At 38.3% G+C, this 22589-nt stretch overlaps 1 protein-coding gene across 1 annotated transcript in view; it reads right to left on the bottom strand.

Annotated features, from left to right (window-relative positions):
• Positions 1 to 22589, bottom strand: part of ADCY2 (adenylate cyclase 2) — a 369183-nt gene that overhangs the window by 67179 nt on the left and 279415 nt on the right. Inside the window, exons 11-14 of the mRNA XM_069492150.1 lie at positions 22261 to 22304; positions 18179 to 18259; positions 12823 to 12892; positions 8699 to 8796 (exon numbers count right to left, since the gene is read on the bottom strand). Coding sequence (XP_069348251.1) covers positions 8699 to 8796; positions 12823 to 12892; positions 18179 to 18259; positions 22261 to 22304 — 293 coding nt within the window. The remainder of the gene's footprint in view (positions 1 to 8698; positions 8797 to 12822; positions 12893 to 18178; positions 18260 to 22260; positions 22305 to 22589) is intronic.

The raw sequence follows: 22589 nt of genomic DNA, 5'->3' as shown, positions 1-22589 counted from the left end.
TAGCTAGGTTTGGCCAATGGGAAGCACTGGCAGGAGATTAGAAGGCAGGAGAAAGGAGTTTGGGTATTTCTCCTTCTTCTCTACTTAGCAGCCATTTTCTGGATGGGCTGCAACTTCTCCCTTTTCTAAAGCTCTGGATCCTTGTCAGATAACCCACCTACCTCAGTTTCAGCTCTAGCCTTGTCATGGTTATGGCATCTGTAGGAAGGCCCAGGAGGTGGGTGTCTGGTACACCACCTCCATCCTGTTTCCTTAAAAATCTAGAGGTGGTAGCATGTACCTCCTGTTGCTAATCTCTTGGTTGCTACATTATCGCCTGTTTGATTTCTCAGCTTTTCCCTCATTCTGTAAATACTTCTCTTTATTAAGTTCCTTTTTTGAAATACCTAAAGCAGTTGGTTTGTTTTATTGGAACCTAATCCATTGACTAGATAAAAGTTTTTCTGAACACTATTATATCATTAATTGTTAGGTAGAAACCTATGGAGGAATTACAATCAATTACTTTTCCAAATTTCTTTTCCTTTGAAAAAGGAAAGTTTTGAAAAAGCAAAAACATTTAGTTTTTTTAACAAGCATTTAGTATTAAAGTATTAAGCAAATATCTACATATTCCTTTGTTTATGCCATATTTGAATTTTCTTATCAATGGACAAGTGATTATAAATTATATTAGCATTTAATTACATACATATTAAAAGATTTAGTGATATAATTGTGTGTTGATATACTTGCAAATGATATGATTTATTACATGAATCAGAGCTTAAACAATTGATTCTTATATAGTAAGTTTTACAGGCCCTTGCTTTCTAAAATGCATTTCAATGTTTGTTTTTTTAGGAATAATTCCACTATGAAGACAGTTGACAGAGACTCTGAACATTCTGGAATCAGGTCAAATAGACATATTCATGCCTGAGAAAACAATAAGGGTATTAAAATTTAACTCTTGCCATTCTATTATAATATGCTGTATGTAGTGAAGAGCAGCTGAGAAGTGTCGATGATATTTTTTCTAGATATATCTAAAGGCCACTACTTTGCTCTTTTTTCAAAAGTCAACATCCATTAAGGGCTGATAAAGGAAAACAATGTTACTAATATGGTTGACTATCTGTTTTTGTTTTGGTGTAATGTATGACAGATGCCCATTTAAGTAGGGAAGATTATTCTTAAAAGTATGTTCTGACACATAAAACTGACTCACTGAATAAACTTACCTATAAAATATAAAGAGATTGACTTAGTAATTTAATAAAAAAAACTACTTACAAGGAAAAACCTATTCTCAGAAGGTTTCATTGGTAAATTATGCCAAATAGTTAAAGAAGAATTAATACCTATTTTTTTTCTTTTTTACAAATTCTTCCAGAAAATAGAGGAGAACAGTTTTTAACTCATTCTATGATGCCAGTATTACCCTGATGCCAATATTAGACAAAGACATCACAAGAAAATAAAACTGGAGACCAATGTCTCTTATGAATACAGATAGAAAAATCTTTAAAATATATTAGCAAATCCAATCCAGCCACATATAAAAAGGTTTATATATCAGGACCAAGTGGGATTAATCCAAGAAATGTGAGATTGGTTTAATATCTGAAAATCAATAAAGGTAATACCCCATATTAATAAGGGGGAAAAAAACCACAATCAAGTCATTACCTGCAGAAAAAGCATCTGACAAAATCCAACATTATTTCACAATAAAAACATTAAATAAACTGTAAATAAAATAAAGTTTCCTTAACTTGATAAAGGGTCTCTATGAAAATCTCACAGCTGATATCATACTTAATGGTAAAAGGTTGAATGCTGCCCTGGGCTCAGTGACTCACACCTGTAATCTCGGCACTTTGGGGAGGCCAAGGCATGAGGATCACTTGAGCCCAGGAGTTCAGGACCAACCTGGGCAACACATCAAGATCCAGTCTCTACAAAAAATAAAAAATAAAAAAAATTAGCTGGGCATGGTGGAGGGTGCATGTAGTCCTAGCTACTCAAGAGGCTGTGGAAGGAGAATATTTTGAGCCCAGGAATTCAAGGCTGCAGTGGGCTGTGATTGTGCCCCTGCACTCCAGCCTGGGCATAGAACAAGAGCCTGTCTTTAAAAAAGAAAAAGAAAAAAAAAAAGACTGAATGATTTTCTCCTAAAATCCAAAAAGGAAGGATGTGTGCTGTGGCTATTTCTATTCAACATTGTATTGGAGGTTCTAAGCAGGGAAATTAGGCAAGAAAATAAAAGATAACAGATTGGAAAGGAAAAAGTAAAACTATCCTTATTTGCAGATGATATGAGCTTGAATGTAGAAAAGTATGTTACAACCTAAGACTCAGACCCAGAGCAGCTCAGACTGGCATTGATGTGCTCAACCTGAGGCTGTTCAGTGTTGGAGCCCACGGCACACTGGAATTTCTGTTCAGACGTGCATCTCTTACCAGACTGCTATGGACTGAGTGCTTCTGTCCTTCCATACACTTGTCTGTTGAAATCCTAACTCCCAGTGTGATGGCATTTGGCAGGGTGGGGGGAGGCCTTTGGGATGTGATTAGGTCATGAGGGTGGAGCCCTCATGAATGGGATTAGTGCCCTTAGAACTGGCCAGAGAACTAGCTCCTTCTTTCTGCCATGTGAGGATACAAGGGAAGACCATAGCCTGCAGCCTGAAAGAGCGTCCTCACCAGAACCCACCCAAGCTGGCACCCTCATCTAGGAATTCTGGCTACTAGTGTTGAGAGAAATAAATTTCTGTTGTTCACAAACTACATAGTCTATGGTCCTTTGTTATTGAAACCTGAATGGACCAAGACATCAGTGGACTAAGAAATACCATGGGGCAAAGTAATGGTTGGTCAAGAGCTCTTAATTATAACCACTTATCCTGCCTGTTCTCTCAAAAGCATGTTCAGGCCCATTAAGCATACCAAGATGTTCCTGTAACTTAATCAATTTTAATTAGCAGCCTGGTTGCAAAGCTGTTTCTTTTTAACCCACAAGCATAATTGATTTATGTAAATACTGGAAACCGAACTTGACTCTTGCCTGTCATGAAGCAAGAAAAATTACAACTTTTAATGGCTATTTTTTACCTTGGCACTTTAATCAAGTGTTTTGTTATAGGATATGGAAAAGGCTGATCGGAGAAAAGGTCTCTTTCCCTTCTGCTTTTTCTCAGTCAGTTTATTGCTGGAAGGCACCCATGATGGGGATGAGAAGCAGTCTGTTGACAGGAAAATACCAGTAGAGACGTGCATTCCCCCCAAAGCCTAAAAGTTTTATTAATTACAAAATTATAAGCCATGACTCTGGGTAAATAATGGTGTCTTTCCCCAGAACTCCATGGGATGCGATGACTTCAGTGCCCCCTCTTCCTGGCGTCCCCCACTTCCTCCCCCCAGCGAGACTCATCAGCTCTCTGTTCACGTCTGCTGCGTGGTACTTGGCAAGGATGATGAGAATCGAGGGAGGCAAACTTTTCTTTTAATTATAAGTGAGCACGAAGCAATACAAATTCCTCCTTTTTAACACATTCACTGCCAAGCCAGTTGTATTTAACCCACGCTACTTTGAGCCCGGGGCCTTGTGAAGCGTATGGAACTCACACATCTCTTCCCCTTGGGAGCTGCGTGAACTATTTTTTAAGTTGCATATAATTCATGGACAGAAAACAATAAAAAATAAGAAATTTTTCATTAAATTAGAAAGGATTGTTTTGTTTTCAGAGTTTTTATTCTATTTTTGTAATAAAACACTGTGGCCCCAAGGAAAAAACCTTTTTTTTTTCTAGTGTGGCAGTCAATGTCTTAAATGACAGAACTTCTAAACGAAAGGGATTCAGTAAGCCAAAAAAAAAGGTTGAAAGGAAGAAATGGCATTTAAATATTTGTCACCATTACAATGGCCTTTCTCTGATGACAGGACTTAGCTTTGAGATGTTCCGGCCACTGTAGGCATAAGCCACTATGCCTACCTCTTAAATTTTTTAAGTGAAATTTTTAATTTAACTTGGGCTAATGAAACACACAATATTATACTAAACTTTACTAAAAAAGATTCATCCTGGCTTTAACAATTACCCCTATGCCTAGTTTAACATAATCCATTTAGTTTGGCAGACAGTATGGATGAAACTACTACAAAATGCAAGAACAATTCATGCTTGGTCATTTTGGTTTTTGAAGGTAGTTCACATCTCTGATGAAGTTATACCACAGGTTAGACAGAGTGAGAGAACAACCCTAAAACGAGGAGCCCACTCCTAATTTAATACATCTATTCAAATTCTGAGACTAGAGCCAGATTTAAGAATTATGGGCTGAATAAAGATGGTGTAGGGCCCCTTTGCTGGGCAACGCTTCCCTTTACTGGTCCTTTCCGGGTAACAAATTCCTCTATTATTAGTTATTCATTCATTCATTCATTCATTTACTCACTCATGTAATCATTTTTTCCCTTTTCCAAAAAAACATGAGGCAGTTTACCAAAAGAAAACAAACAAAACAAAGCAAAAGTATAATTCAGCAAGTTAAGAGAACAAGTAAAGGCATGTCAGCAGACGTGAGAAGCACCATTATTACAACAGGAATGTTTCATAAAAATAACAAAATTATTTTTTAGATAGCTGAAATTATAAGCAAGGAAGAGACATTACTAGATGCACAGAGGTTATTGAAAAGCAGAATGCTGACAGGTTCGGCTGCTAAGCGGCCCGGGAGATACCAGAGGCTGGTGCGTTCCGTAGCTGTAAGATTCATGGCTCCCCAAGGCAGGGGAAGCTCTCGGGCATCTGACTGACGAGAAATTGGAACTGAGCTCCTGACTAAAGGCAGAAGTGATGAAGTGTTGTCCTACCAGGAAACAGAAAACAGAAAAACTGTCTGCCAGCCTGGCAATGTTCAGGGAAGATAACTCTCTGACTGGGGTCATGAGAAAAGTCATTTTTGAAAACCGAGATTCCTAACCCTGCTCTGTGCCAGGAGTCAGGGCTGACCCAAACTCAATGAACCTTGAACTAAGGATTTAACAAAATATTGTGACTTGAACTGATGAGTCCCAGAGGTATCTTGCAAAGATACACTGAAAACCATCTCATCGTGATGCCTTTACAGCTCAGAACATACGAGATTATGATGGACCATCCTTGCTGTTGATGAACTCGTAGGCAAAATTACACATAACACACCACCATGAAAGAATACATAAACAGACTGAGTGGAAGAATTCACCTATTTATGAACCATAAGGAACAGAATGAAAAAAGTACTATTTCCCTATAATGTTTAAAATCTGCAGGTAAACGAAAGGAAAAAATGAAATCCATAGGAAAAATACAGAATTATATATACAAAAAAATCAAGCCTTAAAAAGAACCAAATAAGCTTCTTACTGTGAAAATATAATCACTGAAATTATAAGCTCAATGTGGATGAGGAATTTACCAGAATGCAGCACAAAGAAAGAAAGAAGTGGAAATTTGAAAAAAAAAATTATGAGACCCAGAGGGAGCAAGAATGAAAAACACAATGTGCAGCTAGTAAGAGCTCCAGGAGGAAAGAATACAGAAAATAGCGGAGAAGCAACATGTAAGGAGATAAAGAAAGAGAACTTTTCAAGAACGAAGCAAAGATAAGAGTCTTCAGATTGAAAAATTATACCTAGTCACTTAGGCAGATGAGAACAAATACTTATCTATAAACAGTATCGTAAAAATCCACCAAAATAAAAACATACTGTTTTTTTCCAGAGAGATTGTTTCCCCTTCCAGAGAGGAAGACAGATTATCTATAAAGGAATATAATGAGACTGACAGAAGACATTTTATTAATAGAAATAGAGGGGAGAATGTAATGGAATAACATTATCGTAATACTGGGGGAAAATCAAAGTTAACCTATAATTTTATACCCAATTAAACTATTATTCAAGAGCAGATGTGAAATAAAGCAAATACAAATATTTTAATACAAACAAAAAATGAAAAGCTATTGCTACTCACAGACTCTTAATACAAGAACAGATAAATGACACATCAGTAAGAAGGAAAATAAACTTAAAGAAAAAAATAATTTTTAAAAAGCACCTATGAGCAAATAAATTGGTAAAGAATGTGGGTGAATTTAAATAAATATTAACTTATAATCACCATCTAGAGCTAAAATCGTAAGAAGTAACTTCTTAGGAGCGAGATTATGATTAACTTTAGAATTTATTAAATGAAGAATATATGTTAAAATTTTAATGGCAATTGTTAAAAGAAAAATACATAGCATATATATTCTATGAATTTTAATGGCAATCATCAAGGGGAAAAAAGCACCTCCTAAATAGTAAAAATAAAAATAAGAGAATAAAATAACTTGATTAATCCTTTAGAAGTTAGGAAAGGCAAATGAAACTAAAAATAAAAAGGTTCAAGTGGGCCCACACACATCAGTGAATAGAATGAAAATACATACAGTAAATAAAATGAAAATGCAAATAAAATAAAGTCACATTAACAAGAAGAAAGATATTAGATTGAATAAATAAAAAATAAAAATAGATGCCATTTCAAGGACGCATACCCCAATAGGCACAGTTTTGCGAGCATGAAAGTGTAACTCCAGTAAACAGGACACAGGGTTAATGTTCGCAAAGTCTGGATTTTGGACACCTGCTTGTTTATTATACTACACTCTGTACTTCTCTATATCTTTGAAATACTTCATAGCAAAATGTTTTAGAAATTAAAGAACTTAAAAATGAAGACATTAACATGAAAGAAAAATGAAGGAAGACGAGGAAATCATGCAAGAAGTATGAGTGGTGCAGAAAGTGCGGGTCTTGAAACTCTGTTAGAGGAGGCCCCGCCTCTCCGAGCTTTCCGCCCACCAGCGCGGGGAGGGGATGCAACATGCCTGGATTTCACAACGCGCATGCTCAAAATCCAACTTGTTCAAGAGAAAAGCAAACATACGGGTAAGGAAGCCAGAGAGCATGGACTTCCACGTGTCCCCATAAAGATACAACACACTAGAAGACAGACAAGGCGATCAAAGCCAAGACTGCAAAGCCAGGACATGACGTGTTTCTTCCAGTTAAAATCCCACGAAACGTCCTCCTGGTCCCGAGAAGTCTCTGTCTTGTTGGGAGGCATTTTTTAAACTGTCCCCAGTCACTTTCCCCTCTCCCTCCTCTTTCTCATGGGTGACAGACCCTGTGTTACTTATGAATATATAAATATTCATCCAATAGGAAGATGTAAAAAAATGAATACATGTATCTACTTAAGAGTAGTAATACGAGCCCGTTTCCCTGGGTAACATTTTACCCATATAACTTTTCCAGCGCCCTTCTGCTCTGCCTGTCTGTAAGCCTGTCTGTAAGCCTCCCTGCGCAGGGAGAGCTGTTTCTCTTCCGTCCCAGGTGGTGCAGGTCTGGCACTAAGGAGCTTAATTTGTTAAATTTTTTTTTTTTTGAATGGAAAACTGGTAAGTTAACATTGGGAAATTTCACTGAAAATTCTGTAGTCTTGAAAAAGGATTCCTTTGGCCCAGGTATTCCAACTCCAACTCATGGGGAAGAAGGAAATCTAATGGGAACCCTTTCTAAAAGGAGGAAGATAACTCAGGAATATACAGACATGAACAACACTTTGACTTGTTGTTACTTCTATAAATGCCTTTGTATTGGGTCAGTGCCCGGAAGAAAATCCTTTGGAGTATAAAGGAGGAAGACAGACCACTTCTTTCTAGTTTACTCAGCATCTTCAGGAGACAAAACACAACCTTACACAGGCAGTTCGAGCTGCCCACAACTGCTGGCTGCACACGACGGTTAAATGCAAGCACACAACTGAATTCCACAGGATTGAAAACGATTGCTTTGGCCTTTTAAAAATAGATACTGATAAGGGAAAAAAAATCTACCTTAAAATTTCTTTCTATATCCCCAATTGTCGTAAGAGGGACAGCAGCTTTCTTTTCCTTTTCTTTAGATTGTCAAATGAGAATCGGCTGCTTTGAAGAAAGTCACTTGGTTTGTATCGCGCTTGTTAAGAAGGCACAAGAGAAAGATCATCTGGGAATCATAGAGTGATTGTTTTTCACCCACAGGTGGAAGCAGAAGGAGTCCAGCTCACACTGTAGAATCTGGTTTGCCCAGAATCTGCCCTCTGCACCTGGGTCTCTCCTGGGAGAGGCCAACTGGACGCCGACCTACAATAATCAGACGGCTGGGAGGGCGGATGCTGGACGGAATAGAGGGAAGTGTAACTTGCAGAACTTGAAAGCAAATGGACAGGTGGGTACAGTGTGCCCAGTGCAGGTTTTGCCCTTTCAATATACAAAAATGTTATTTGTTTATTAGAAACAACATCTGGTGATTGCGCTCTTTGTGGGCAAAGTTTATGGGGCTACATTTCCTAGACTGGGCATCTGAGTAAAACCAAGATCAAAAGTCAGAAGGTTAGGTTTATTTTTAAAGACTTTATACGTTGACTCAACATGTCCACTTTGAAAATCCAATATTATTATAACTAAGCAAGACACATGGGGGCCATTTCACCTCCAGGAGGCTGACTGCCCACCTGTCCACCTTTGCCACGACCTGTTACATAACCCTTCTGTTCAGAAGGTAGCACCCTTCCATACACTTAAATATAACTAGCCAGGCGCACCTGGTGGGAACACCAACAGAAACCGTAGTACTTACTTTGGCAATACCAGAATCTGCACGATAAAGATGCAGAAGAATATGAGACAAGCACAAGTCACGTAGTACTTGAACGCTGGCAGTGCGGTGGCTCGGTACTAGGGGGAGAAAGGAAACCGTGAATGACACTTCTCTAGAGAAGAGCTGCACACAATTGCCCCACAGCCTGGCTGCACCCAGGGCATGCATCACACTCAAATTGTGCAGACTGCAGCCCAAACAAGCCAAGGATAACGGCCGTTCATCTCAGCCATGAGTGCTTCCCCCCTCCGAATGCACTGTGAAGAATTGACTTCCAAAGACCACAATTTATGAGTGGAACCATTCTGAAACCCATTTATATGTAATTGAATCACTCCAGGAAGGAGCAGGCGCCTGACCAGAAAGCTGAGTGAGTGAATTGAAGGGACCAATGAATGGTCGGTGCCCTGGGTCCCTTGTGGGTCTGATGTCTACAATTATTTGGGGAAAAGGAATGACTTCGCATAATCATATTTTACTTGTGAATAGTACTGAGGAAATGCAAGATATATTCGTTTATTTATTTTTTTTCAGAATGGCTACAATTTAATACCGAATGCAGGCAAGGATGTGAAGCAACTGGAGCACTTGTACACTGATGCTGGGTATGTAAATTGATATAACCACTTTGGAAAATGCTGGACATTATCTGCTAAAGTTGAATATGCACATGCTCTATGATCTAGCAATTTCAATCCTATTTATAGTTATAAAAGAAATGGTTACATATGTATAACAAAAGACATGAAAAAGGTTCACAGCAGAGTTATTTGTAATAGACCCAGACTGAAACAACTTGATATCCATTAACAGTGTTGTAGATAAATAAATTATGTCATATTCATACACTGTGATATCGTACAGCAACAAAAATGTATGAACACGACAGCTATATAAAAACATGGCTCAATGTGGCACACATAATGTTGAATGAACGATGACAGACACAGATGTGTGCTGTGTCTTTCATTTATAAAAAGCTCAAAGGTAGCTGACACTAACCCTCCCTCAGCATGCACCTCAGTGTGGAGGGGACACAGACAGGTTATGCGTCTATCTCATTGGTTTCTCTTCCTGGGAATATTCCAGGTCTTGTGCAATTAATTTGGGACCATGTGACAAGGGTTTTGCCAATGGGAATGTGAGGCAGGAAAGAGAGGACATAAATTCTCCATGCATCCTTCCACCTGCTGGAAGCTGGAGAGCTCAGAGAGGGCAGATGTACAGGGGAAAACCAGCCACAATCTCCAAGTCACCATTGCATGACAGGTGCCGAGAAAAGCTCGCTATTGTTTTACCCCTTTACGAGAGGAGGTTTCGAGAGGTTAAGTCATGTGTCTAGGTTCATAGCAAGTAACAGAGCTAGATGTTCCAAGGCAAAAACTTTCACTATTCTCTCTCTCTCTTTTTTTCCTATTCTATATTGTCTCTCTGTGCATGTCTTTATCTATAAGAAAGGGATAATAGTCTCAATTTTAAAGGTCAGATGTTAATTGTATAAAGAGATAGCTTGTATCAATTTTAAATTATTTGGATTAACTTAAGGCTATATGGAGAAATTTGCAATGGTTTAATTTGTTTGAACCAGTCTGTACCAGATTAATGTAGTTAGAATCGTGTTGAACTGGATTCTGCTGGTGTAGACAATCTGGAACACATTTGGACTTCTCTTGCTAACATTTTAACAGAAGTACTATTGGCTGTTAGATATTTATCATTATGTTAAGAAAATATAATTATATTCTTAGATTACTAAGAAGTTTAATCAGAAATGATTAAATGTCCTAAAAATTATCTGGGCATCTTTTAACATTACTAGCAGGGCAAAACACCCTGACCAACACCTCCTTCCAATCACCACCCCCTCCATCTTTGCCAAAGAAAAACCTTGTCCTGACCTCATATTCATTTATTTTAGTATTTTATTTTATTATCTATCTTAATGCTACTTAGAGGCGGTGAGCAAAGGTGTAAGATGGAAAATCCCTGCCAGCTTTGTTCTCAGTTTGCCTGTTCTGAGCTTGGCTGACAGACTCTTACTTCCCTCCCGATTGTCCAGTGCAGTCGGCCGGGGCCCACACGGTTCTCTGTATCACCAGGGCCGTCAGCTGACCAGTGTTAGCTGCCTATGCAGGGCTGGCCCTTCTTGACTTACGCAGGATAAAAAAGCCAGACAATGCAGTACTATATAATGATGACAGTATTATCCAGTATAACTTAATACTCTGCTGCATATAGCCCTGAAGGTGTGCCAGGCACTCCAAGTGCCTTACATGTACTAACTCATTTAATCCTCACAATAGCCCCGCCAGACATACTGTCCTATTTTTGGATGAAGGACCTGTGGACCAGAATGACTGATCACCATTCTCAGGGAGACACAGCACATGGGAAAGCCAACACCCTCACCAGGCTCCCGAACTCAGATACCCAAACATGAGGCTAAACTGCCTCTCAAAAGAGTTATGTAATAAGATTAAAGGAAATAAAATTTTGTGACAATGCCCTTGAAACCCTTTGAAAATACTGTCAGATTCCATTAGCTATATTTGCCTAGACTGTTTACCAAGTTATGGGAGAAAAGTATGTATGTCTCAGGTTTTAGCCTCTCGGGTTTTGGTGCTGAATGATGGATCTCCAACGACTCTATGATGCTTCTTTTCAGCTACATCTTACAGCCTTTGTCCTTCCTGCTGGTCTGAAGAGCAGGCTGGTGATAGGTGGACAAAAACTGAGCCTAAATCTTCATGCTCTCTAAAATTTGCCTTAAAGTTAGCATCTTACAAATATGTACTCAAAGGGAATGAAAGTAAAACTGTATTTTTAAAATGATGATCACCTTCTGTTTACTAGAATTTTCTTGGTAAATTTTGTGACTTAATAGCCAGGATAATTTCTATGCTGCTGAAGTAGCAATAGTAGTATAACTGCAAGAATGTGATTGCATTCCGTGTGTTCAATTACATCCTTGTCTTTCAACTTCTTTAGGGCTTTGTGCAGGGATATGAGTTGGAATTCCACTGTGGTTTTTAACAAAGGAAATGGGCTTCTATAAGGAAGGGAATAATATAACAGTTAGACAATAAGTGGCCATTAATATTTGGTAAAGTTCTTCAAGGACAAGATGGTCAATAATAACCCATTATAACAATCATTAATTTGGTAAACCATCTGTAGCCAAAGTCTTTTAGTCAGAAGTAGATAATTGATTCTCTTAGCCACCAGCACAAAAGAAAGTTTTAGTGTGCCTGTAAAACCCAACCCTAATGAAATTTGGAAGGAATTTTTATATTTAATATTTCCATTAAATATTCATAAAACAATGCATTGAATTTTATCAACAGAATTTTATTACCAGAGCTGTGAATGATGCCATTAATGTAATAACTTTTGTTCCAGCTAAGCTTGTAATTATATAGTTGGATGATGGAAATTACCTCTAAGTCTTGCTCCTTCTCTAGATCAACACAAAAGAAAAGGTGATTAAGTATAGTTGAGCTAGAAGAATTGTTGTCCTTTTTGCAATAATAACTTAATTCATTTAAGCAAATCCATACTAAACTTGACATGTAAAACCTGAATGTCTGCTTACTTATTTGTACCTGAAATAGATCATATTTGGGGAGTCATAATGTGAAACTATTTAGATGCAAAAAAAAAACTTAAAATTCTGGGTTTTCTAATTCTCCTGAAAAGGCATTGAGTGTAAACCTCAAATTTTTGTCAAAATATTAAAATAATTTGTGCAAAGACATTGTAAATTTATCAGGAGGGCTTCGTTTTCTTTTAAAGACTTTTGTGAGAAAGTCAGATGTTAGATCCTGTCCCTTTCCTTTAGTCCTCATATCTCAGACATAATGCAGACGTCATTTATTGCCAGGAGGGCTGAGAATGATGACTGACCAAAGACAGAAACCTGGTAACGAGAAATATGATAAAACAATATATGCACATAAGAACCACAAGAAAAGCCAGGAAGAGCTCTGATAAAGTTAGAGGCAGTTTAAATGTCACATGTAAAAAACACAAACACAATTGCATGAAGAATTCAAAACTACTATTTCAGAAAAAATGATTGATTTTAAAGGAAAAAAATAGCTTACTTCTTTTTCTAGTATTTTATTATAAAAAAGCAGCGAGATTCTCTGAATATCTTCAGACTTGAGCCATTGCCTGGAAATAAAAAGGATAGACACATCATAAAACCAAACCTCCAAACAGACATCTGGAACTATGATTTTTTTTTAATGACTTGTATTCTTCTTTCTTTATTGTAAATCATTCCAAATTGAATTTTTTTTTAAAAAGTATAATGCCAAATAACTGGATATGGAATCTAGAGATTGTTATCAGGATCTGCAAATATATAATAATATTTCTATTCACACACTACCCTCTTTGGAAAATTCTGTGTTATAAACCACTGTCACATCAAATTGAAACCCAAATTATCCAAATTAAATACTAGGGAAATAAGTAATCTACAGGGTTAAAGCACATCAATAAATTGATTTCTTGACGCTTTACTGAAACATCACATGGCAGTTTCATCTCTTGAAGGATTTGGTTCCTAAGGAAGCACCATTTTTCTAAGCTTCTAGCAAGCAACACATCACAGAACAACCAAGCCACCAGTGTGCCTTCAAGGTCTGGGTGAGAGGATTCTGCTTCTTCCACACTTACTTAAAATACTTTGTCACTTTTTTCATTTCTAGAAAGTAAAAATTGTGAACTTTGAACATAGTTTTCAAAAAATTAGTAAAAGTACTATTATAATGAGCAATCAGTTCAGAATATGTTGATGCAGGAAAAATCTAAGTACTACGTAACTCTCAGATGTTGAAGAATAAATGAAAATTGTGCAGACGTATGCATTGTTCCACACTGACCAACTTTCAGAAACCTGTTTTAAGAAAGCAGCTGTCAACAGAGAAAGATCGTAAGGAGGAAACCTTTTGCTGCAGTTCCGGGCGCATGACCAAGTAAACTGGGCATACAATCCCTGACACCATCACACGTCTGGCAATAAAATAAACACATGTTTTATGAAATAAAGTTAAGCGACATAGAAAGATATACCTCCTTATGTTCACAACTACAGGAATGTAAAAAGAAATCCAAATCTATGCATAAAGAAGAGTATCTAGAAATACCAACGAAATATATTACTGGCTGGGATGGGTCACTAGTCACTAAGAAATTTATATTTTTACTTTCCTAATTTTTATTAAATACTGTTAGAATTTGAAGGAATATAATACTTCTAAATATATACATGCATATATATGCAGTATATATCTATGTGTCTATAACTGTATATCTGCAGCTATATTAACATTTACATCTATAGCTATACCTATATTTATATCCACACACACACACACACACACACATATAGAGAGAGAGAGAAAGGGAGAGGGAGGAAAAATATGTATATTAGGACATTAGAGAGAAAATTATGTTTTACATAAATTTCCAAAAAATGTCATACCTGTTCAATTATCAATTCACATAAATTTCTTAATATAATACTTTTCCAAACCATCAGTCATATCTGTATGGATTTTTCCTCCCTGAGATATATTTGGGAGATGAAGGATAGAGGCCTTTGAGGATCCAGGCAGAAAGGTCAAGTGAAATTGTTCCACTTTGTCAGTAATCAGCAAGCACCGCGCCTGATTGCGATTAGTCTCTAAGTGTAGACTGATGTTTAACATCGTGCCTAATGACAAGTTAACCCAGGAGACGGGGACACTGGGGGAGGGAAATCTCCCCATCTACTCGGCATCTCTCCTCGGTTCTAAAGACGCTCACTGCCAGACGTGCACCACGATTAGCTCGAATGTCCCAGAAGAATAAACTACCCACAGTCAGTAATGCGCCTAGAATGACTGCCATTAAAAGTGAGATCTGTAAAAACACTTTTTGATTCAAGGTTATAAGCTTTAGGTACCAGGGAAGCAAACGTTTCGGTGTCACTGCACCAGCTGCAGAACTACCTTGTTTTGTTTTACGAGATGAGGCCAGTAGGAGGAATCAAAGGTTGGTTGACATGAAAAGGGCCAGAAATACAATTTAAGATAAATTTTAACCATACTCAATTTTAGAACTGTGTACTTAGCAAACTATGAATAATGTATGCAGGTAACTTACTAAAAATAATTCTTTTTTGAGAAAGAAAAATCTAATTTAAAAATGCTCCAGGAAAAATATAAGCTTAGAAATGAAATAAGAGTGAAATTTATCAAGTGGAAATAAAACCAGCTCCTCAATTATCAGCAGGACCGCCAGTTTCCCAGTCTAGGGCTCAGTTACCAGGGTCCTGCAGGAGACAGGAAGGTCTCAAGATCAGGGCCTGCCTTCCCGGTGACCCCGGAGCCTAACGCCATGCTGCGTGAGCCCCAGGGCTGGATGGTGCTTGGGGAAAGGACCCAGTTCCAGATCATTGCTGCCTCACCTCCTTCCCACAGCAAGCTGGGGTCGGCCTGTGGCTTCTCCCTCAAAGCAACGAATGACGGATCTAATTCTTCTTACCTTTTGTCACAGAATTAATCATCCCTGGGTATTCTGTGAGGTGGCCTCAGTTCCCACTACTGACTGACTTGTAGAAAATCAGATTTGTAAACATGATTTGGATATTGGGAATAGGAAAGATTTGCGTAGATGGATAAGGGCAAATATTATTTTTGGGACTTGGAACTACATAGAAAGAGAAGAGGAGAGGAGGGGGACGGGAGGTGTCTGTGCTGTATTTACAGTCTCCTGATATTTTTCCTGACCCAAGTAGTCTATAGCATGAAGAAAGTCCAACATCATCCTGGGCTATTACAGTAAATGATTCCCTATTAATTTACACCGAGCTGTTTTTTCACTAGGCCATGCCAAATAAAGGAAATTCTAAACGAGAGGCTGACCTGAGGTGAGGGGCATAAGACTGCACATTCTTACAGCAAAGCAGACACTGTTAATACAATAAAGACCACTTTCCTATTGTTATGGACTGAACATTTGTGTCCCGCCACCAAATCCATATGTTGAAGCCTTAACCCCCCGTGCAGCTGTATTCAGAGATCAGCTTCTATGGAAGTAATTAAGTTAAATTAGGTCATAAGAGTAGGGCCCTGATTGGATAGGAATAAAGTCCTTAGTGTCCCTGTAAGATGAGACCCCAGAGAGCTGCCCCCACCATGGGCATGTACTGAGGAAAGGCCTTGTGTGTCCGTGTGTCTGATGCTGAGCAGATGCTGATGTTTGTCACCTTTTTGCAAGTGCTTGTTAAATGAATCAGTCAGTGAATAAATAAAAATCTGCATAGAAATCACTGTTTCATGTCAATAGCAGAAAACAAATGAATGGTACATCAAACCTGGAGCCCCAGTTGAATCCTCAAGTGGAAATTCAAAGAACGTCATGTCAAAGAACAAGAGGAGTTAATGAGGGTATGCCAAACTGAAACTGAAGCTAATTTAAAAAAAATATATGCATAAGAGCTTCCATTTAAAAAAATTTATCTTTTATTTTTTGAGTACGGCATGGCATTTTTCTCTATTTGGTCTCCAAAATGTGTTGGGAAAATTATAACATGAGCAGTTACACCAACACTAAACATTACTTTAGAATAAAATTACATACACCACAAAGGTGTTAACTAAACAAGTATTTGAATGCTAAATTACACAAAGCAAACAGAAAGTTCAAAAGCAACCTTAACAAAAAATAAAGCGAAGCCAACAATTGTAGTTTCTAATGATTCCTTGGATAGGAATGTTCTAAGAGGTGGATACAAAAGTAATTTAAGAGGGTAGGTGTCCCACGTGAACACACGCTGAGGCTGACTTTAGAGATTTTCAATTATTACCACTGTTACCATTATTATTTGCCAAACTTTGTCAAAAACAAGATTCCTCTTTCTTCTGAAATGGGGTTTTATTCTGGTGGGTCTGAGAGTATTAGCTGGTATTTTCTCAGGTTGAATGAATAATACATCCTTCCACCTGTATCTTAATTAGCCAGACACTTCTCTAGGTTTAAGCTGATGATAGACTCCATGCAATTATTTGTTTCTCCCTTTGTGATTTGTTGAGATTGCAACTGGGGCCGAGGTGAGGATGTTTGTCACGCCGATCCCGGGGCCAGGCAAAGCAGAGCATTTGTCCAGACGCTGCTGGTGCGTCCTGAGCACTGAGACAAGTGGGGGCCTTGTCTGTTTGGGGCACATGGAGGGGGCTCCAGACAGGTGACAACTGTTCCAGACGTGTTCCAGCACATCTGAATTGCAACTCTTGCCTGACCAGGATGCTTTATTGCACAGATACACGTGCACTCACACACAAACACATACGCACATATATGCACACATACCATACACTCACACCCCTCATGGGATTCTTTCATAAGCCCTGTAAATATTCTAATATAAACACCCACAAGGAGCAATCTAAAACAGGCATGCATTTCGTAAATCCATGTATTAATTGAGGCCCTGTAACTTCATTTTAGAGGCAGAGAGGTCTAGGTGAAAATCATATACCCTTTTCAAGAGTCAGCTTTCATGATAAAACTTACATAGGTTTCCTGTAAATATAAAAATATTTCAAAATAAAACATCAAATAAAAAAATTGAATAGGTTTCTGTAAGGATGGAAACTTTTCTGTGAAGGCTTTTCATTTGGTCCTCCTGATGTTTTCACTAAAATTTAATTCAACAAACAGGTACTGAGTGTCCAACGTGTACAGGCCACCATATTGAGTCACCCGCCTTCTGCTCTCCATGGGCTCAGCTATGACACATGTACCTAAGGAGAAGACTAAGGCCACTGGATGTCACCACTCTGCCCAGGATGTGACAGCCATCACCTTCTTTATATTGTTCTGGCCTTCCCACCCCCACTCATCTCTGTAGCTGTTTAAAGCTACACCAGCAATTCTTGGTTTCCTAGGTTGCATGATATTTTGTCCCCCAAAGACTCAGTCTTCCATTGTTCACTGTGAATTCAAATTCTAATTCTCTTGTAGGATTTACAACACAGGGACCTCAATGCTCTTTAATTTTGCAGGAGAATACATGCATTTCGGATGGATAGTGTCACATCATAGAATTTGAAGATTTTCCCACACAAAGTCCTTATTTCTCTTTTAAAAATATTACTTGCTGAACCCGTTATGCTGTAATTTTTCTCTCCACAATTAGATCTCCTGTTATTTATCAGTAATTGACTTGGGGAATATATTGTAGGCAGAAATTTTAAAAAATTGAAAAGATGAAAGAAATGCTATTAACAAGAGCTATCATGAGGGACAACTGATGTGAAATGAATGAATTGTCTCAGAAACTTGGCTTTGTCATGGTAAGTATTGTAGAGCCTGCGGTAAAATACTTTTTGAAAGTATGACATTATTTTTAAGTAACAGGGTTTGAACTACGAGTTGAATGGTAATTTAAGATGAAAAAGTACTCACTTTTGTGCATTGATTCCATCAATGGCTTGAATCATCCTTTCATTCAATTCTTCTTCAAATCTTTTCTTTTGTGACTTGGTTCTATATGAAAAAGGAAATATTATGGGTAAGAAGATTATTACTAAAGTAAATATTAGGCCTATTTTTATTATACATAATATCTTACATATTTGGGGGGTACATGTGATATTTTCTTGCATGCATAGAATGTGTAATGATCAAGTCAGGTTACTTGGGGTATCCAGCCTCTTAAGTGTTTATCATTTCTACGTGCTCAGAGCATTTCAAGTTCTCTCTTTCAGCTATTTTAAGATACCCAATACGTTGTTGCTAACAATAGTCACCCTACTTTGCTATTGAACATTAGGATTTATTCTTTCTATCTAACATATATTTGTGCCCAATAACCAACCATTCTTCGTCCTCCTCCCCTGCTCACACACCCCTCCCAGCCTCTGGTTTCTGTCATTCTCTCCACCTCCATGAGATCAACTTTTTAAGCTCTTGCACACGAATGCAAACAAGCAAATTTTGTCTTACTGTGTCTGTGAGTCTATTTTTCTACCATGCTAAAACCTCTGTTGATTCTGTTAATTGAGTAAAAAAAGAAAAAAGAAACAACAGTCTATAAGCAGCTTTTCTCTATAGCCCCTCTGTCGATTGAGTGAACTGAGTAGGGATTTTGCTACAGTAAAGATGTTGCCTTACCATTCAATCAGTGTAGAATTTACTAGGCATTTACTAGACAACATTGAAAAATATGGACTTGAGATAAAAGAACATTCTCCTTTAAGAGATGCATTAGCCCTAGACTTGGTGCCTTCGTAAGTTTTACTTTATGACAGAACACATTGCTTCTGGAAATTGCCCTGCAAAAATCTGGTTTGGTTGACAAAATAGTCTTCCTTTTTCGTATTTCCCTTGGTCGGTTTTCAGGAACTTGCAGAATCAAAGCCTTCTTTTAGGTATATCAAAGCTTAATTGTACGTGTTTAAATGTTTCTCAGCTTTAGACAGCACTATTCACAGAAAAATCCCACTTATATTTGCTGACCATCTCAATTGGTCTCAGGAGCAAATAATCCTTAGCCTTAATATTAGATGCTTTCTAAATAAATTATGCCAAATAATAAGAGCTCCGCAAGATTAATCTGGCAATTTGCATGAGAATGCTGTAAAGGAGAAAACCAATTTAAAAATTAAACAACTACTGCAAGAGTGAAAGCTCAGCCTGGCCCCTCCCAACGGCCTGGGCAAGTCTGTGCCCACACCCTGGTTCAGGATAACATTCTGTGTGTTCTGGTTGGTTAAATTTTTAATTGAATAGGCCTTCTAATCTGGAACGAAAATCACACTTTTCTAAGCTCAGAATTGTCTCTAGATATAGGTAAGAATAGCATTAAATATGCAATGTCATGTTTATCTGTAATTAAATCTCACAGAATTATTATTAATAAGATAGATGGTTTCTCCAATTCCAGCATCCTGTGTTTATGGGCTTGTGCCTTCAGGTCCCGGCTTCAAACAGGCCAAGGGCAGTCTTGGTTCAAAAAACAGAATGATATTAAGTGATCCACCCACAGATATCTAGCCAACTGAATTAAGAGGTTTTAGCATACTAAATTCCAAGTTTTTTGAAGAAAGCAAATTAACTTTTATTAGTCTTAGTTCTAAACTTGAGAGGTTTTTGTTTTGTTTTGTTTTTTTCTTTAAGAGGCAGCGTCTTGCTCTGTCACCTAGGCTGGAATGCAATGGCACAAACACAGTTCACTGTAACCTCAAACCCCTGGGCTCAAGCAGTCCTCCTCTCTCAGACTTCTGAGTAGCTGGGAACTACAGGGGCTCGACACCATGCCCAGCTAATTTTTTTATTTTCATAGAGACAGGGTCTCACTATGTTGCCCAGGCTGGTTTAAAATCCTGGCCTCAAGCAATCCTCCTGCCTCAGCCTCCCAAAGCTCCGAAATGACAAGTGTGAGCCACGGCACCTGGCCGAGTTTCTTGAATTCAATTTGGTGGATTTCTTTTTTGCAGAGCCTCACAAAGTCTAAGAAAGAACAGGTTAAGTATCTTGAAGCTCTCAAGAAAACCTAATTCTTCAATATTATTTCCAGGGTTAACAAGGATATTGCCTTTGTTAATCTGTTATAGGATTAGCTTAGGTAATGCCTGCACACACAGACCATTTTCTTACCTCTGTGGCTTTGAGACCTCTGCTCTGGAGAAGACAAGGTACCCTGGGGCTGATAACCTACCCACCAGGAGCTGTTGATGCACCACCAGAACTTCTGTCCTGAACTTGCTCCTGCCGCTTGCCCCCACCCCCGCCTTCCCATTGCTCTGGGCCCACAATCCCTCTTTCCAGTTTGTCTCCATTCTTTCTCCCAAGCTCCTGCCCAGACCTGTCCCCCTGCCTTGCCTGGGCTGTGATATCTGAGGAGGCCTGGAAAGGTCACGTGGCGCCAGCCCACGGGCCAGGCTGGAGGCTCAGACAGGCATTATAGGACAGTCCATTTACGAAGCCAAGGAGTGCCAGGGCAGTCTGGGCGAGTCTGATCAAAAGCAGGTTCTCCCCACGAGGCCGTAAGGCCACCAAAGATCGATAACTACAGAGAAGAGTGGAATAATGATGGAAGAGCCCTTTCGTAAAGCATGGAAGACAGAAGACCCATTAGTGACACAGGCTTTGGGGTCACAGAGCCTGGGCAAAAATCCTGGCTTCGTCTCCACCAGCCAGGTGACGCTGGGCATTCTCCTAAGCCTGTGCCTCAGTTTCTCCCCTTCTAAAATGGTAACGACAATAGATTCTACCTCACGATAATGCTGCAGGGATGAAATCAGATTTTCTATGATGTAGTACAGATACAAAGGACAGCTTGTTATCATCTTTCAGACAGCACTCATCCCAGAAGACACTGCCCCAGTAATACTGGGGCTTCCTGAGGCATTTCCCATTGTAATTTCAATCAATAGACTCTTGAAGCACAATTGCAGGGTGGGAGAGAGATAACAGAAGTGATATTGAATATAACGAGAAGGGAAGTCCGTGAAATTTCCATGACGATTGCTCAAAGATGTGTTAGGGTCTTACAGACATGAAGCGTCATGGTTCCTCAAGGTATCTTGGGGGTCCATAATATTCCTAAAATTAGCTTAAGTTCTCTTCAAAATGGAATATACCACTTAAAAAAATTCTTCAGAAGCCCTAGAACCCAATTATCCTCATAACATAAGTATATATCTCAATGCTGAAATTTCAGATTTTGCACAACATACAAATTAGAGCCCGTTACAACAAATAAAGTCACGGGGAAGAATTCCGGGACAACGTGCACTATTGCTATGCTGTGGTAGGGAACGACTGTGTTTAGTTTTTACTTGACTATCATGCATTTTCTACAAGGAAATATATTAGATCTCATATTTTTCTTTATTTTCTGTAAAACTTTCAGTATCTCCAATAAACAGACCTCTGTGTGGAGAAAGAAAGGCTGCCTGAACTTTGGGGCCTATGTTTTGCATTATTTACCCTAATGTCTGAGTGTAGGTTTGGCTGACCCCCAAACCAGTATTAACGTAAAACTCTGAGCTGAAGGAGAGAGGAACATGGGGAAAGGGTTAGTGCTGGCGACAGGGGCATGTGGAGTTGTGGGAAGCTTTTTTCTTTTCTGGGCAGTTTGTATAGCCCTTTAGTCCAGAAATAAATAGAAAGACCAGTCTTACCTTCCTTTTATCTTTAGGATACAACATAAAAATGTAATTTTAAGCAACATACTCATTTTAAGAAAATTCAATATTTTACTACATGTTAATATTAAGAAGAGTCAATTTAAGAAAAAAATTTAATGTTCTGAAATGACTACCAGATGGTGTTTTCCTTTTCCTTTTCCCTCCCTTAATACTAATAACAAGACACTAATAATCCTATTTTTAGAAGCTGAAAGCAATGTAATAGGGCCCACAAGGAGCTGCTCTTTTAAAGGAAGTACACTTTGAAATTACTATAATTGATGATAATTACGTTCAGAAATGAATAAGAAGCAATAACCCTTTAAAAGTTAGATAGTCAAAGATATACCATACCTTAAGGTGCGGTTTTGAAAATTATGCTGACCCATTGGTACATCCTATATTGAATAAAGAAAGGTTATTAGTTGTCAAAAACCTGTTTCAAGAAGAATGTTACAATGATAATGATGTACAATATATTTCTCTTTTTATCATGAAAAGTATCATTTAGGTAAATAATTACCCATGTGGAGAGAAAGTGCTTAATCATAAATGTAAATCAAGATTACAAGCTCAGTTTATATTCAGAATGTTGGTGTCATCTATAAACTCTGGATGTTGGAAGTTTCAGGATTGTCATGCAGTACTTTCAGATTTGATTTCACACAACAGACTACAGAGGA

This window comes from Eulemur rufifrons, chromosome 17, assembly GCF_041146395.1.
Source record: "Eulemur rufifrons isolate Redbay chromosome 17, OSU_ERuf_1, whole genome shotgun sequence".
NCBI classification, from domain to species: Eukaryota; Metazoa; Chordata; class Mammalia; order Primates; family Lemuridae; genus Eulemur; species Eulemur rufifrons.
This window is presented reverse-complemented; position numbering and strand designations above follow the sequence as displayed.